Here is a 17,047-nt window from a genome sequence, read left to right as displayed (position 1 = left end):
CAAGAGCAGAACTTAGAACCTTGATTCTGCATAACTTCAAGGTTATACAAATACACACTGAACCGTGTTTGTTATGACGATAAGTGTTTATCAACGACCCATTTTTTGTGACGGGGCCTGACTGAACTAAGTAGTTCTGTGATTACAAAAACTCTGATGAATTAATCTCTGACTTCCTACATGAATAAATTTAAACAGAAACTGACTAAAAGTAAAGGAAAAACGTTAAGTAACTAAAACTCAACTAAAATGTTTTGAGCTTTTGTTCGCTGAAATTATAAAGGTCAAAAAGACAAAATGTGAATTACAAATATTTTCATCAAAAGACAAAGTTTAAATCTGATCTCATTGTATCATTACTTATTGTAGTCTAATAGATCTCATCACACTGCATTCATTAGCTCTGTATCAATACATATTACCCTGCAAAATGAAAAATGAAATAAAAACGTTTTACCTCTTTTTTTTATTCTACAGTTTAACAAATGATGGGTTTTACCTTTCTGTTTCAAATTGCAAACGTTAACTGAAGTTCCTGAGCTGCCACCAGACCTCATCATTTTCTCCTTCTGTCTCCCTCTTTCAACAGGAATAGAGTCCGACCCCAAGATTTCCATTCCCCCCAACAATAACACTCTTTCACGACCTGACTGTAAGTTACCCTGTGTCTGCATCCTGCTCTACTTTCCCCTCTCTCCCAGCTCAGTTTATTGTCTTTCAGTAGTCGCATCATTTTGATAAGACAGCGGCTGGATTATCACTGAATAGTTTCTCTGTGTAGCAGTGCACATTAGTCAAAGTCCCATAACAACAGGATATGATTTCAGAGGCTAAAGAGAGGGGAGCATTCACCCTCCTCTGCCCCCGCCCCTCTGGAATGGTGGTCCTCGTCCAGTGGCATCTATTCAGGCTCTTTTGTGAGTCCACTGCCACCAGCAACAAAGTACCATTAGTGGGTTGTCTCTCTTCTGCTTGGGTAGGCCTGAGGAACCTGGGGCCCTCAGAGGCTTTTAAATAGGTGATGAGAAAAGCTCTCAGACTCTGGATCCTGAGCACAGCCTCCTCTATTCCAGGCCTCCATTAATGATAAGTGGAGCCCTAGGTGCACTCGTAGCCTCTCCCTGCTCCCCCCCATGTATGCGTCTAATTGCCTGAGTGGAAATAGGAGTATTTCAGCTCAAATTCTTTCATAATAGTGTACCCTTTGAAGCTTCCTGCAGTAAGAATGGTATATTATATGCATTGATGCCCCTTTTCCCCCCATTGAGTATCCTCTCTTCCTCTTTTTGATGAGTGTTGTTTTTCTTTAACCACCAGATGGTGTGACTGCCCCCACCACCTCCACCCAGGTGTTCTATATAAGTGTGAGCGTCTGCTGTATCGTCATCTTCCTGGTGGCCATCATCTTAGCCATCCTGCACCTGCACAGCATGAAGAGAGTGGAGATGGAGGACAGGTTTGTCTCTGCAGTTTGTCCAGCTTCCAAGCCGTCAGTGATAAATCTCAGCTACATAAAATCATCCCTCTGATGGACCGTCAGGGTGCTTTCCAAATGTTACCACACTACCACACTGGAGGTATTGTGTGCGACACATCCCCTCTGTCAGAACAAACAAGTTTGCTCACCACTTTGACCTCATTTAGGGTCACACTCACAGGCTGCTGATGGCTTGAACAGCCCTCACCTACTGCTCTGTTTGACTCATTCTGTTGTCTGCACCTCAAATGTAAACATCTGTTTTTCAATAATATTTCGGGAGGCTGAGCTGAATATCTGTGGGGTTGTAGCCCTCCTATTTTTGAGTCACTCAGTAATTACGTGAGAAATGCTGTTAGTGTCTGCAAGCTTGTTGAGTCAGCTGTTTGTGTGATTAAATTTAGCTCAGTTATAACATCTGTGTTAAGCAGGCAGAGATTTACGCACTCTTAATTTACACATTAAACCACACACACACTCACACTGGTTCGGTCATAGTTATAGTGACACATTTACACTTTCTAAAACTGGCGGAGCAGTTGCTTAGCTCACAAACAAACTGACAACTCAGAGCTCCACTGACATGTTAAGAATTAAGACTGGAAGAGGTCATCTCGATGAAACTGTTATTTCGATTCTAAGGGGTTTTTAATGCTGATTAAAGGCCTTTGCACACCAACGGCGGCAGGAATAAACAGCATGAAATTGAGAAAAATTTGGAGGCGTCATACTCAATCTCCACAGCTATTCTCCTCCAAACAATGTCTTTGTAATAATTGTTTTTGTAGTTTTTATGTGTTTTGTTATAAAGAACAGAGTGCTGGGACGGAAAAACAATAAATGTTGAATGTTTTGGTATGTGGCTTGTCAACAACGAGTGTTTTGATTATGGATGTGTACTCGTCCCAAGCAAAACTTTGGAAAATCTACCTGGGTTCGAAAAAATAAAAGACACAATTTTGTTTAGCGAAAGAATGCTGCTGGTGTGAAAGCTTGCATTGAAAAACAGTAGGTTAAAATGAAATATGCATCTTGTGTGCAAAGAGCTTAAGACTGAATTTTATCAGGTAGTTTTTAAACTGATCACAAGTTCAAACTTGAGTTTTTGAACATCTTACACCTGAATTCATTTCAGCTGGTTTAAAAATATGCCCTTTGGAAAGACAAGATTTCTTCCCCTTTCTGCAATCCAATCAAAAAAGAGTATCAAGAAAGCAGTTTTTCATATTTACTGTTTGCTACTAAACCTGTTATTGAAGCTCAGAACAGAAGGGACATTTTCATTTGGAGCTTGAACACTATTTGTTTGCTTGTTACACCAATTTGAGCCAGGACTCTGCTTTAATTTTCATTACATGAAATCTCATACTTCTGATAAAAATGTACGCTAGAGTGATTTATGGAAAGTTCATTTCTTTTTATCAGATAGTGCAAAAGATGTTTCCCACAGATCTACTCCCAACCAGAACTAAAATGTTTCAGCTTGATGTTATAATCACTTCATCATCATCATACTTGGAGAAACTTGATCCACGTGCCTCTGGATAATCACTCTTCTTCTGTTCTGTGTTTTAGCGTGAGTGACAGCGGAAGCTCGCAGGGACTGTCTCAGCCATCCACCCAGACCACGCAGTACCTGAGGGCCGACACTCCAAACAACGCCGCCCCTGTCACCAGTAAGATATCATAAGTAGCCCAGCAGCAATCAAGAGCATGATCATTTCTTTTCAGAAACATCTGACAAGATGGCACAGATATGATTCAGCACATTCAGCTTGGTTTGTTCTCCAGGGCTGTTTTTGTTTCCTGTTCACGCTGGCATCCACCAATGTGCATTCTCCTCCAATTGCAATAATAGACTGTGAATGACCTAATTGGTAAAAGTAGTATCACAAGTTTTTAATGAAGAACAGAGTTCCTGCGGGGTTTTTCTCCGTTCTTTTTCTTGCTGCTCCCCTCGTGACTCGTTACTGTTTGAGCAACGTGTAAATGTGCTCACTGTGTTTTGTACCAGGCCCACTGTTCAGCAGTGAGACGAGTACACGGCAGTCCTTTATGTCCGACCTGGCAAAGACTGATCTAATTTAAATTGATGTAATTTTAGAGCATGGTGGGAAATACTGATGGACAGTAACAAGGTTAAGTTAAGTACTAAATCTAAGAATTAGACTAACTTACCTGTGTTCTGTGTGTGTCTTTTAATTACTGTGCCATTAATCAGGCCATTGGATGACATTTTTGTTTTCCTGTTGAAAGTAAGACCACCTCAGCCCTAGATTTTATGTGAGGCCTGACTGACAAATGGTTATACTTTTTTGCCATTTCCCAGTGCTGCAAAGCTTCACTAACCCTCTGAGAGCTGTAGCTTTATATAAGAGGGCAACAATTCAGGAAGTATGTGTATTTTTCTTGCAAAGAATCTGATGAGAGGAATGATACTGCCCTCGTATCTAGAAACCAGCTGGTGCATGGGCTCAGCACAAAGATTAAACAGGGGAAATGACCAGCCCAGCTATGTCCAGTGGAAACACAATCTTTTTACAAGCATCTCCAAAAATTACAGTTTAATGTATTTCAAACTCTTCCCTTTAATTCATAAAAGATGAACTTTTAGGAAAGAGAAAATTATTTCTAGAAAGTTGTCAGAGCACTGCTTTTGAACATGATTAGTATTACAAACAACACAAACACCAAAAAGTCATTTAAAGGCAGAAATGATTTGTAAGTGTTTATGTGGATAGCAGATTTTTATTTTGATTCAGATCAGCTCTGTACTTTACACTGATCCCTACAACCATGTAGTGTTTGTCTCAGTCCCAGTGTGTACCTTTGAATTGCATGGCGTTGCGAAAGTTTACGAGGCTTGTGTCAACAAACAGCAAGAGCTTTACACACACACACACACACACACACACACACACACACACACACACACACACACACACACACACACACACACACACACACACACACACACACACACACACACAGTGCCTATCTGTCCTGTCTGAACTTCAGTGTCCTAATTTCGCCTCTGCTACTCCTTATCAGACACTCTGCTCTACACTCATTTGTCAGTGGCATTTTCACTGATCTGGAGGTGTAACAGCAGGGTAATAATCCTGCGGGTAATGTAAATGAAAGTTTCATGAGGTGTTCAGTGTCTCATAACACTAAGTTTTTTTCCTCTTCTGAAAAATCTTGAGGACTTTTAACTATGAACTTCTGAAAGTTTTCTAAAACCACATACTGGACACACACACGCTCAGTATTTGTCAGTGAGGCAGTTGACTGGACTTCTGTTAGAATAAAACATGATATATCTGTGAGGGGAATCAAACTGTGGACATGAATCTCCTGCTGAGATAGAAGCAGGAGACTCCACCAGCTGTTTAATTTCATTTTTGTCTGTGTTTGATCCTTCATCGCCCTCTTGTGGCTTCAGCCCACACTTCACCTCGTGTGCATTATGTTTGAGCTACTCGCCTCTCCCTTATGCTTTGCTGATTGTGATTATTTGCTCCACCATCCACCGCATTAATTTTACCTGACTGCTGCTGGACAGCTTCACTCATCTCACAGGCATGACTGGTTTGATGGTTTTTCTGTTTGAAAACACAAAAAGAATCATTCAGGTCATGCTGTACGTTGAGTGAACTGTCCAATAAATCACATCCTCTTCTCTCTCACCCTCCACTCCCTCCTGTCCTCTTTTCCTCTTGTTATCAGACAATCACCCTGGTTCTGCACCCATCCTCCAGCTTGCTGCCTCCTCCTTCCAAAACCCCGGTGCTCCCCCTCATGAAACCAAAAGTAAGTTCAATTAAAACTCCGAAGACTGCTTGATTGTCCTAACTGTCAGACCCTGTCCTCTCTGAGTGTTTGGTTTGTCGTGTCCTCAAACTTTCGCAGCTCAGGTAAATCCAGCTCGATGTTACGGATGTTCCTGACATTTAAATGGACATTCAAAGCTTGCTGGTATTTTTTAATTTATTTTTATTTAACCTTTATTTAACCAGATAAAAGACCCATTAAGATCAAGATCTCTTTTTCAAGGGAGACCTGGCCAAGAGGTCAGCAACACACATCTTTAAAGACTAATTATGTGGTTGCAGTGTACCATTAATTAGGATATTCTTTTTATAAATGTGAAAAAGAGAGAAAAAAATAGGAAAGTAAAATTAGAAACCAAAAGACTCAAAAGACAGTCAAAACCAGGGGGGAATTTCTACAAACATCTTAATCTTCATTCCTAAGATAAAATAACAAACAAACTGTGCCTTATTATGTGAAGCCATCAGTCATCTCTGCTTGTTTACACTCAGGTAGGAGAGCATCAAGCATTATGCAGGCAACAACCAGAGCTACAGCCTGGGGACAATAGTAATAATAAAAATAAAAAAAAGTTCTTGTTTAAATGACTGGCAAGTATGGTGACCACTAGTTGGGATGATATTCAACTAAAAATTAGGAGTGGGAGAAAAAAATCAATGTAATGAAGTTTCTGGATTTTTTGTTAAACAATCTTAAACCGTGATTATTTTGTTTTATTGTTTTTTTTTCTAATTTAAATCCTTCATTTTAGTCTTTGTTTATAAGTTGGATTGGACAGAAGTTGAGATGTCAGATCCTCTGAACAAATCCTTAAAGCTGACTCACATGTGATTTGCATTTTTGGGGAAAATATGGCTCCTGGTATAGCCTGTAGACATCATCATCATCATCATCATCATCATCATGTACCTTTTTTTTACATGGTCCAGTGTTACAAAAAAAGAAACTATAAATCAAATCGGCACCCCAAGAATTGTAAAAGAATCAAATTAGAAGAAAAGCATATTGTCTCAGCCCTACTAAAAACACTTCCTTAGTTCCAAAATCTCAAGCTTCACAGTTTTGTTTGCTGGTTCAAGTCCTCCTATCTCAGCTCTCAGCCAATGTATCAAAACTGCTCTATGCTAACATCATTTGTCACCATTTTGTATTATCTTTCAAGGTTCAAGGAGTCTTTATTGTCCCCGTGGGGTAAATTGCTCTACAGTCAGCAGTAACAACAATCACAGTGACAACAACATATTACACAGAGGACAGTAGTAAATAGAACAGAACAGCAGATTAGTAAGTCACTTATTGAGAAGACCTACAGCAGCAGGGACAAAGGAATTCTTAAGTCTATCAGTCCTGCATCTTGGCAGGGTGTACCTGCGGCCTGATTACACATCACCATTTAAATTGATTCAGAAATGATTTGTCATAATTTAATAAACCAATTCACTGATAAACAAATTTTCAGGAATGACTGGTAATAGGTGGTTTGATTAAGCAGAAAATACTCATAGATGTGTTTTCAGCCTCAAAGAGACAATAAAAGATATCACCTACAGTTTTAGGTACTTTTAACAGTTTCCTGACTTTTCCTGTTTCCTGACATTTAAGCTGACTAATTAATTCTTTGAATTTTTCATATAAATAATGAATTAATCAGTTTTAAAATTAAGTAAAGATCCCTGGATCCTGTAAGATTTAAAGTCATGTTTTGTCAAATGTAGTCTGGACATTGATTTAGTGCAAAACTAGTCATCAGACAGCATATAGAAGTCATAACAGCCCTGAGGTATTTCTGGCTGTTTTCACAATAGATTAGTGTTACTTATCATAGCTTAGACTCAGAAAAGCACCTCTGACAAGTTAGGAAAATGACACTGTAGGTAAAAATAACATCAGTGCTTATTGAAACAACAAGTCCTTTAAAATCAGAATCTGTTTCTTTGCCCAGATGAGAGGAGATTAAATGATATAATGAGCTCTTTGTTGTCCCCATATTAAAACTTTTGTGTTTGCCTCTGTCATTCATTTGTTGATTAAAAATTGTATTATCTACATATGACATGTAGGGGGCAGCATTGAGCTGTTCTGTGGTAGGACTCGCTCTGCAGTTTATCATCTACAGTCAAGACTGAATCCTCTAATTTGAGCAAAGTACCTCATAACACTGTGCTTTTTTAATCCAGACTAAGTCTTCTGTCCTCTTCCTCTGCTTATAGCGCAGAAGAAAATGATGAGGCTGGACACTCATTGTTATCTCCCTCCACCTAAAAAAATGCTTTCGTTTTCTGTTGACTCCATTCATCCATTGCTCTGTAGATCTTTACCTCAGCAGCCAATCACTGTTCAGAAGAAGAAGAGCTGCCGACACATGAGGAAAGAATGTGTTATCTCTGATCACTGACGCACTGTGTTCATATGAGACATACTGAATTTAAGTGATGACTGTGACACTGTTTATACACCTCTGTTCTGACACAGTGGGACTTTGTGTGTGTTTGTGTCTAACCTTACAGCTAATGACACAGAGAGGGTTGAGCAATGGAAGTGCTGTAACAAAGGACTTTGTGTAAAGTTGATGCAACATGTGTAGGTCACTGTACGTCTTCCATTCATCACTTTTCCTGTAAATGCTGGATTTCTCTGAAGCCAGATGAGGATTCTGTGTATTTTGGTGAATGTGAAATGTGACTCTGTCACTCAGCTGTGATGCAAAGTGATGCCACAGGTGGTTTCTGGTATTATTCTGTGTGAAAGAGCTGTTGAAAATGTTTTGTGTACTTTCTGATCATTGTGTAACTCTGCTCTGATTGTTCCTCTCCACAGGTTATCCATCTCTGCGTATAGAGAAGAATGACCTGAGGAGTGTTACGCTAATGGAGGCTAAAGCCAAAGTGAAAGACATCGCCATCTCAAGGGAGAGAGTCACTCTACGAGATGTCTTACATGAAGGTACTTGTCTTTCTTCAGTGTGACCTCTTTCTTTTGCTTTGTTTTTTGTTTTTAACTCAAGTTTTCTCCTCAGATGACTTTTGTTTGCCTATGAAATGTCTAAACACAACACAAAGTCAAAGACCTGATATTGGCTCTGACAGAGAGCCCCGAGAGCTAAATACACTGCAGTTTGAGAAAACATGCAAATAGACAAAACACAGGCAAACCAAGAAAACAGCAGCCTGAAGTAGACAGCACATGCACTGCATGTATGAAACAAACTGTAAATACAGACAACACAAACTAATTACTCCATGCTACAACAAAAAACAAAGACAAACTTTATATCCACACAGACAGAGGAAAACAGGGTGATATAAAAAAACAAAAACAAAAAACAAATATGGCTGCTTAATGCATGCATACTAATAGCTTATTCTATTTTTCACCAGTTTCTGTGAGTGAACATTACAGAAACAATTAAGTACATACGGAATACTGAGATAATGTTTTCAACAAAGGGATTCAGAAGCAATGATACACTTTATTCCTGTTTATGTCATCTATCTATTAATGCTACAATCATCAACCTTTCCTTTTAAGGGTCTGCACTGTACAGCCTCCCACAATGTCTCTTTGCTTTGAATCTGATTTTGATTTAATTCATTAGAAGTTTATTTTATAAGACATTCAAACGTCACAACTTGTGTTTTAAAATCTTGCAGTTTACAAAATATGTTCTGTTACCACAACTAGCGATAACTAGTGATTTGGGTAAAGACAAGGCTTGTTTATAGGACGTCATTTTTAAAGAAGTGTATCCCAGGTTTCTGTTGTGCCCCTGGAGTCTGTTTAGGTATTTAAGTCTTATTAGCAAGCCAATTAAAAAGCAGAAGACTAACTGCTCCAGTAATTTTTGTTACTGAAAGCATATCATCCAAGAACTTTTTCCAAAAGCAACCTTTAATGAAACAGCCAGCTGATATTATAGAAGGCTGTTTAATTGACAGATAGATATTTAGCTAACTAATCTGAATGAGCAGGTTATTAAGATGAAAGGTTTTTAATTTTTTTAGGAAATTAAGCTGTTTGGCACTAGCAGAAAAGATCTGGCAAATTTTTCATGGGCACAATCCACAAACTGAGCTCTGCTGCTCATCCCACAAATATGGCTCTAATGAAAAGGAAAGTAAACAGGTTTTCCAGTGGTATAAGATTTATTACTGTGAAGTGTTACAACAAAGAAATAATCTACCAAACACAAGCTTCCTCACTTAGATTGACATGGCTTATATTCAAATAGACTTTGGTGCTCCTTCCAGGTGTTTTTTGGGGTTTGTTATCCCTCTGCAAACTCAAGATGAGAAAACCAGTGTGGGACAGTGAACAAACTGATCATTTTTATCCCCTGAATAAATTAATCGATTGATACAAGATAAACCTGAAACCCTGTAATTAGACACTCAATTATATGTTGTTAAAAAAGAATGGTGCTAAAGGAGTGGCGTACAATGTACATTTCTTTAATTCGACAGGAAACCCCCTGTTATCTTCATATGTGCATGAAATGAAAAGTGAACACGCTAACTCTAAACTCGAGGAATCCTTCTGCAGTTCTGAAGCATGTCCCGTCAGATCAGCAGGAGCGTACACTTACAGTGGATCTTAAACAACAAAAAAGAAAGTTCTTGCAGAGGCATATAACATATTGACAGAAAGCTTAAGGAGCTGAAGCCTCTAAATCTTGTTCTTTGGCTTCATATCAAAGATAAACAAGACTGAGCTTCAGTTTGGCTCAATCCGTCTTCCTCACTTTAGCTTTGGATGCTTTTGGAGACGATTCAGCATCGTCATGGAGTGATGAAGCTGGACAAGACTCTGCTTTACTTTCTGGAGATTTGCCCACTCTGTGCTTTAGAGTGGCTGTGAGAATGATGTAACAGTTACCCCAGGGTGTCTGTCACACAATAGGAGAGGAAAGTGTGGGTGTTCTGTTTTTTGAATGCCACTTGAAGGCTGCCTGTTGGAATTCAGTCGAACTTTCCATCAAGTTATTGAACCACAACGCAGAAGCAATGCTCTCTGCTTGAAATTAATGTTAAATATTATACTTAACACTTATATGGCTGTTATTTGGAGCCTTTAATCCTCAACATAAAACATGTTCAGGTGTGTCCTGTAGTTGTGTAGCTTTTAAAAATGGTTTTACTGAGTGATAAATCCACCAGTTTCCACACTGAAAGTATCTCAACACCTGAGACAATTCTGAAACATTTTGATTTGGGACTCACTAATTGGGTATGGCTCTTAAACAGACTCAAAAGTAAGATCAGATATCGATGACAAATGAAGGATCCATAGGACAGATCTGTTCAACACACCTCTGTTTACAACAACCATGTGCATGCAGTACGTCATCAACTGCTGCAGGTCTGTGGAGTTTTTCTAGATGGAGCATAAACATCATAAAGGAAGTTAACTGTAGCGGCTCAGGAGTATTTCACTTGTTTCACCAACCATCAAGGCAACAATTTGCAAACTACTGATTTTCACAGTGAAACTGTAATTCCTGTTTCTGTTGAAGATTAAGTCACAACACATTTAAAATCCTATGAAATGATAATACAACTTGAAGCCTGAAGTTACCAAAACATGATTCTCACTCTCATTCCCAAAATTCATAAATCAGATCAGTGATAAGTGTCAGTTTTAGCTGATATCATCGGTATCTGGATTTAAAAGTTTGGATCAGTGCATCCCTAATGTTTAAACAGATAAACATTTTGTTTGCTCACCATTGTTCAAACTGTACCATGCTTACAAGGTCCATCATGTGCAAACATCTGGGATCATTACACTTAAAGTAGATTAGTACTAAAAGAGGGTTGGAAGAGACCGACATTGTTAAATTTTACTTAGAAATAGAAGTTACAGAAGAAGATGTAAGAGATATAACTGTTCCTGATTATTTTTACTTTAGCTGAAGCTGTGTTAAATGTGGCCTGACATTCTGCAATCTTTGAAGTTTTATCCTAAAAGGTAAACATTATGACTAACATACTCAGCTGTAAGCAGGAAAAAGAGTTTGCAGAATTTTACCTGCAACTTATTTGTACATATGTGGCATCAAACTGCATTGCATCAAGTTACTGAACATTAACTCATGTTTTTGAATGATTTCACTCTTGTCTGGTACAAAGCCTTGACACAGATGTAGTGTCAAACTCCCATCTATTAGCAAGTTCATCATAACAACTTGAAGGATCACTGCCAGCAACACAACAGCTTTAATACTGGTGTTAGCTGTTGGTTGTTTATGCAAAATACAAAGTAATACAACAATAATATTAGAATATTTTGTTTTTCACACAAACATATTGGTATCTGTATTTCTGCATGGACCCATCTCCCTCACTTGACTCAGTGAATGTGGGTAGCTGCTTAGTGCAGTCAGGTACATCACAACTCCAGATCCAGATCCAGATCCCTCATACAAGTTTACAGAAAATGCAATTCATATGAAAAAATTAAAGCTTAAAGACAAAAACAATTCAGAAATGAAGAAATACAGAAAGCAGGAGGCCATTTCTCCAAGGCAGCAAACTCTGAGCTGGATTCTGTTTTCTGGAGCCAGCAGGTCCAGACAGGCTCGGTGGGAAAGGAAGGGGAGGGAGGGAGACAGTCACACACTAACCCTGTTGTTGTGCTGTCTCCTCTCCTGTTGAAACACAAGGCAGAGATGGCCTCAGGCTTTAAATTTTTTTCCAAGTTTATGTTGATGGTTTATCTTCTTGAAGCTTAAATGGTATTTTAGCTCAGTGAGGTCCTGGAGCAACAGCGTGGCAGTTTAGACAAAGGAGATGATGAACACGCTCACTTTGCCTCTCCTCGTGTGCATCTTTCTGAATCGTTTACGTGATGAAAGGTCTGCTGAGCTTCAGTGAATCCTTCTTCTGGCTCATGTCAGTGAGTCAAGAGCCAGGAGCTGCCTAATCCCATTAAGAAACAAAGCATTTTGAGCAGAAGCCTGTCCACTTCTGTCCACAGACCAGCCAGGCATGGCGCCCTGTGAGTGAGGTGACATTTGAAGCAGTGAATGTGAAGCCTCTGGCTGTGTGTCTCCTGCCTTTTTTCAAAACAAATACCTGTGGTTTGTCTTTGACAGGCACCTTCGGACGCATCTTCCATGGCGTACTGCTGGATGAAAAGGACCCGAGTAAAGAAAAGCAGGTCTTTGTGAAGACCGTGAAAGGTGTGTGCTCAAACCATTGACTAAACAAAACAACAGGTAACCACAGTTGGTTTAAGCCCTCAGTTTCTCACCATCTTGTGATTTGGAGCCATGTTGAACTATATTTGGACAACAGGGTGCAGCTGAACTCTAGTAAAAGAATATCAAACTTTAACATTATTAGCAAGCACAAAAGCTAGCTTGGTTAGCACAACAGATTTATTACTAAGACCTTTATCCTCCTATGTTACTTCAGTACCAGAAGCAAAGCATCCCCTTGCAGCTCAAAATGCAGGGGGATGCTGTTGGGCCCATTCTGAAGAGAAAAAGTTTTACTGGATTTCTCAAACAAGAAGCTGAAATATGATTCTTCCAATAAGGTATTTGGTTCCATGGAGGCTCTAAATTGGCTGAAACCCAACCAGAGCAACCAGAAAATATCTAAATTAATGACATCATTATGAAGTAACGACAACAGGCTGAGTGTGAAGTTAGAGGAAGAAACACCTCAGGAAGCAGATCAACCAGGAAGGAACTTTTTTGTTGTATGCCCCAGGCGCGTGTGTTATTGTAGATAGACCGATGACCTGTGATGCGCATCAGTAACGCTGCTCTCAGCATGCAATGCTGTTGTTTTTGTTTTTTATTTTTATAGAAAAAGACATTTTTCATCAAATAGAGTCACCACAAATAAACAAAAGGGTAACATTAGACATGCACCGATCGATCAGCTGGCTGATTTCCTTAATATTGGAGGATCAGTGTTGGTGATCATTGATCAGGGATTGGTGATCGGCCCATCCTTACATATGACACTGATCTTATATACATCTTGAAAGGTCTGACAGCCAGTCATTGTTGCTTTTTGCTCTGAGACCTAAAACTCAGGACGCTTAATCTGTTGTTTAAGTTAAAACAAAGATTTTATTGTTTCATAGGTACTGTTTAATGATTTTCAACAAGGTAAGATTGTAACATTGTAACATGTAACAAAAATAAAAAATAGGAAAACTGAATCAGGCTTTTTAAAGATTGGTGATCGGCCAGAAAATTGTGATCAGTGCACCCCTACCTAACATTTAACAAGATATGATCAAGGTCAGCAGAGTTGCAGTGTTTCAGTGGAAATGTAGTCATCCCTCTGAGAAAATCCTGCTTTTTCACCCGTTTTACTCTAAATGAGACTATTATTTTTGAAGTGAACCTCATGCTGTCTTAAAAACAGAAAAACAGCAGTGAAACATCATATTATTTGATTCATTGAAGATTACATATTTGCTCCAAAAGAAGCAGAAGAGCAGGAGAAACCCTCTGAGGAGTCATGAGGTGATGAAGCATGGGGCCAGGTCGAGAGGAAAGTCTGTTCAGTGTGAATTAACTTGAAGCATGTATCACATCCCCTCTGACTGAGATAATTGATAATGCAGAAAAATTTCTGCTGGAATACTCATTCAGCTGAGAGGAATCAAAACTTCCTCCTATGTCCTGAGGGGTGATCCTTTGTTGGCTGTTAACAGGAATGCAGGTTTGAGGCATCCAGAGTCAGCTTTAACGCTTCTCTTTTGACCTGTCGTCTGAACTTCTCCTTTTATTCAGTCTGTGGTTCCATCCTGGTTGTAAAGCACAGCTGAATGCACAGCTGTCAAAGAAATTGATAAACTGTGAAGACGGCTGTGTTGTTAATGAATGTGCCTCTCTTTGTGGCTTCTCCATGAAGTGTGTTGTTTGCATAGTGCACGTTGTAATCCTCAGTGAACGTCATTGGACCAAAACACGCTCGTGTAATGCCAACAGCTAAAGATGAATGGCTGAGGTTCTCAGCTAACACTTCAGCTGGCACAGTTTTTGATTTATCCCTCTTCTTTAGTAAGCCTCGTAAATTGTTAACCAAACACTGTCTATCAGATATATACGGGGCTTTTCTGATGGCCTCAGCAGATGGCCTTACATGGATTCAGTCCAGGGAACAAGCACACAGATTTGACAGTTCATGAATAGTTCGCCTTACTCATTCTTCAAGGTATGAAGATTAAAGAGCTTCTTTATTTTGAGGCTGTGAGGTTCTTTGTTCACAGCGTGTGTCAGCTTTGTCTGCTCGTTGCCTTCTGACCTCTCGTCCACTTTCTGGTGTTTACTCAAGGAGGGGTGGATACCAGTCTGTGAACAATATGCCAGTCTTGGGTTTGTTAGAGTCGTTGCTTCCTCCCCGTGTGCCTTCTGGGGAAGGCAACAATTCCTCTTTCCATAAGTACCAGAAGATGGCAAAGCTGTATACGCAGATTAAAAAAACACGGGGCCTAGCACGAGTCACTTTTCCCCTGCAGCTTCCCAGTAAGGCAGGGAGGTCTGTGCAATGTAAAAAACCCAAGATGTGCAGAGAGAGGTCACACATGAACCCTTGATGAACTGCTCAGATCTCTTTTTCGCCTGATTAATCCACTTTCTAACACAAATTTCTATCCATCTGTTTAGATCATGCGTCTGAGGTGCAGGTGACCATGATGTTGACTGAAAGTTGCAAGCTCCGTGGTCTCCATCACAGGTAAGTGGAAGAAATCACAAGACAGTTTGTTTTTAGATATTTTAGTTGGCGTTTGTTTCTACTTCAATAAACTGAAGCTGCGGTGGTCCAGGGTTTAACTCTCACCCTTGGCCAATGATGTCTGTCTTCCCCCAGCAAATCCCCCAGAACAGCTTTTAAAAAAAAAAAAATATTAAGAAATATTTAATAAGACAAAGCACAATCACAATCACCCCAATCACCTCAGAGTGGTGTGCATCCTAGACAAAAAATCCGTACACCTAAGCCCACAGTATTAAACAGTTATTAATCCATGGCTCTTTTTATTGCAATGGTGTCTCGTTTGTTTGTTTCTTCTTTTTTTGTAGTTGTTTTTTTTGTTAACTCTACAGAACAGATGGTTTTAGTTTAGTAGTATACGTCCAAGAGCTCATTCTCATAATTCTTAGACATTATTGGACTTCCAGTGTAATTTCTAAGCAGCTATCGTCATGATGGCCCACTCCTTCCTCTTTCTCTTTGTTAAGGTCAGCGGTTTATAATATGTGTTTTCACTTCCTCTTTTTTAAGTTTAGACATGGTTTTGGTTTCTCTTGTTGACATGTAGCTCTTTATCTTCCAAGTATTTCTTCCATTTTCTGTGAATGTCTGCACTTTTCCTTGGACCATGTTGTGTAACGCTCCGTTCCTGCCCTTTCAGAAACCTGTTACCGATCAGTCATGTGTGCACAGAAGAAGGCGAGAAGCCCATGGTGCTCCTGCCCTTCATGGCCTGGGGGAACCTCAAGCTGTTCCTGCGACAGTGCAAGCTAGCTGAGGCTAACAACCCACAGGTGAGGCTTTGCAGCTGGAAACAGGAGTCACTTATTAAATCATTAAAATAAAAGCCTCAGTGGAAGCTATGTATGGAATCATATTGAGACAGTTAGTACGCTATTAAAATAAATCCCCTAAATTGGAATCGAGTGGAGTATGAAAGAAGGTTTTGTGTGTTTTCAGCACTCAACACCACATAACACCCACAAGAAACTCCTGTTTACACTGTTATTAGAAAGACTGTTGATATAGTCTTGAAGCTAGTGCCCAGGGCAAAGATTTTATTCCCTGTGTAAAGACAATCAGGCTTTTGTACAGGTTAACCTCAGGGAGTCTTTGATGCGCTTGGCAAAGCCACATCACAGATCCAACCAATCAATCAACCCCAAAATACAGATGTAGCGAACACAAGACGAAGCTTGCCTTGTGTTCACATTCATCAAACCTGCTTTGTAAAGTCTCAGGTTCACGCAGCAGCACCTTCGTTCTCTGCAATCTCATTATGTAGTTTTGGCAGTTGTACGAGACAAGGTCTTAGTCATTAAATTATGCTGGTGCAATTAACACCAAGCTATAAATCATGAACATATCGTACAGGGAAGACGACATCTCAGGAAAGCACAATACTGATGTGTTGCATTTATTATGAAGGTGAACATCTGCTTCGGGAAGCAGCACAGTTAGAAAAACAAGGTTTAATGTTGACCTTTTCCACAGTTGTCATATTTCCACTGAAAACCACCTGTTAGAGTTACGGAGCACGATAGATACAGAGAACCTGACTAAGCCGGGCCATACCAAGTAAACACTCCTTCGTTAAGCTCCAGGTGTTTGCCTAAAAACAAAACTCTTATCTGACTTCACTGGTAGTGAAGACTCTTCCAGTGTAATAGATGAATAAATCAGTTGTCTGTTTGATAAGATTAAACTCCAATGTTCCCCTGTGTGTCAGAGCCACACACTGTCTGCCAATAGGAGGGATGAGATAATACAGATTTCCAAATACATGATGGAGTTAGAGGGGTAGCTAGTCTTTTAAGCTCCACAAAATGTTTGTATACTCGCAGCAGTCAGGGGCTGTTTTCTCTGCTCAGAGGTGAAGATTTTCTCAGACACACCTGCGAGCCCAGCCATTGTCTGCAGACCCTTCAGGGGCCCCAAACACAAAACAAACAGTTTTCTTTAAAGTCCCACACTGACTCAAACCTTTCAAGAAATAAACCGTCTCAGGCATGCATCTTCC

The 17,047-nt window shown here is 39.7% G+C and overlaps 1 protein-coding gene across 2 annotated transcripts in view; it reads left to right on the top strand.

The window, feature by feature from the left end:
- The window catches only part of ryk (receptor like tyrosine kinase), a 61,624-nt gene that overhangs the window by 31,476 nt on the left and 13,101 nt on the right, over window positions 1-17,047 (top strand). Inside the window, exons 5-12 of one of the 2 annotated variants that reach the window (XM_074668570.1) lie at window positions 590-652; window positions 1,318-1,456; window positions 3,053-3,153; window positions 5,207-5,290; window positions 8,129-8,254; window positions 12,402-12,488; window positions 14,940-15,009; window positions 15,689-15,821. In XM_074668570.1, coding sequence (XP_074524671.1) covers window positions 590-652; window positions 1,318-1,456; window positions 3,053-3,153; window positions 5,207-5,290; window positions 8,129-8,254; window positions 12,402-12,488; window positions 14,940-15,009; window positions 15,689-15,821 — 803 coding nt within the window. The remainder of the gene's footprint in view (window positions 1-589; window positions 653-1,317; window positions 1,457-3,052; window positions 3,154-5,206; window positions 5,291-8,128; window positions 8,255-12,401; window positions 12,489-14,939; window positions 15,010-15,688; window positions 15,822-17,047) is intronic. The other variant, XM_074668571.1, reaches the window with a different exon arrangement.

Source organism: Halichoeres trimaculatus, unplaced genomic scaffold (genome assembly GCF_033239565.1).
Source record: "Halichoeres trimaculatus isolate MK-OKI-2021-1 unplaced genomic scaffold, fHalTri1.1 fHalTri1_scaffold_4, whole genome shotgun sequence".
Classification (NCBI taxonomy): domain Eukaryota; kingdom Metazoa; phylum Chordata; class Actinopteri; order Labriformes; family Labridae; genus Halichoeres; species Halichoeres trimaculatus.
The sequence above is the reverse complement of the archived record's forward strand: the minus strand, read 5'-3'. Positions and strand labels throughout refer to the sequence as shown.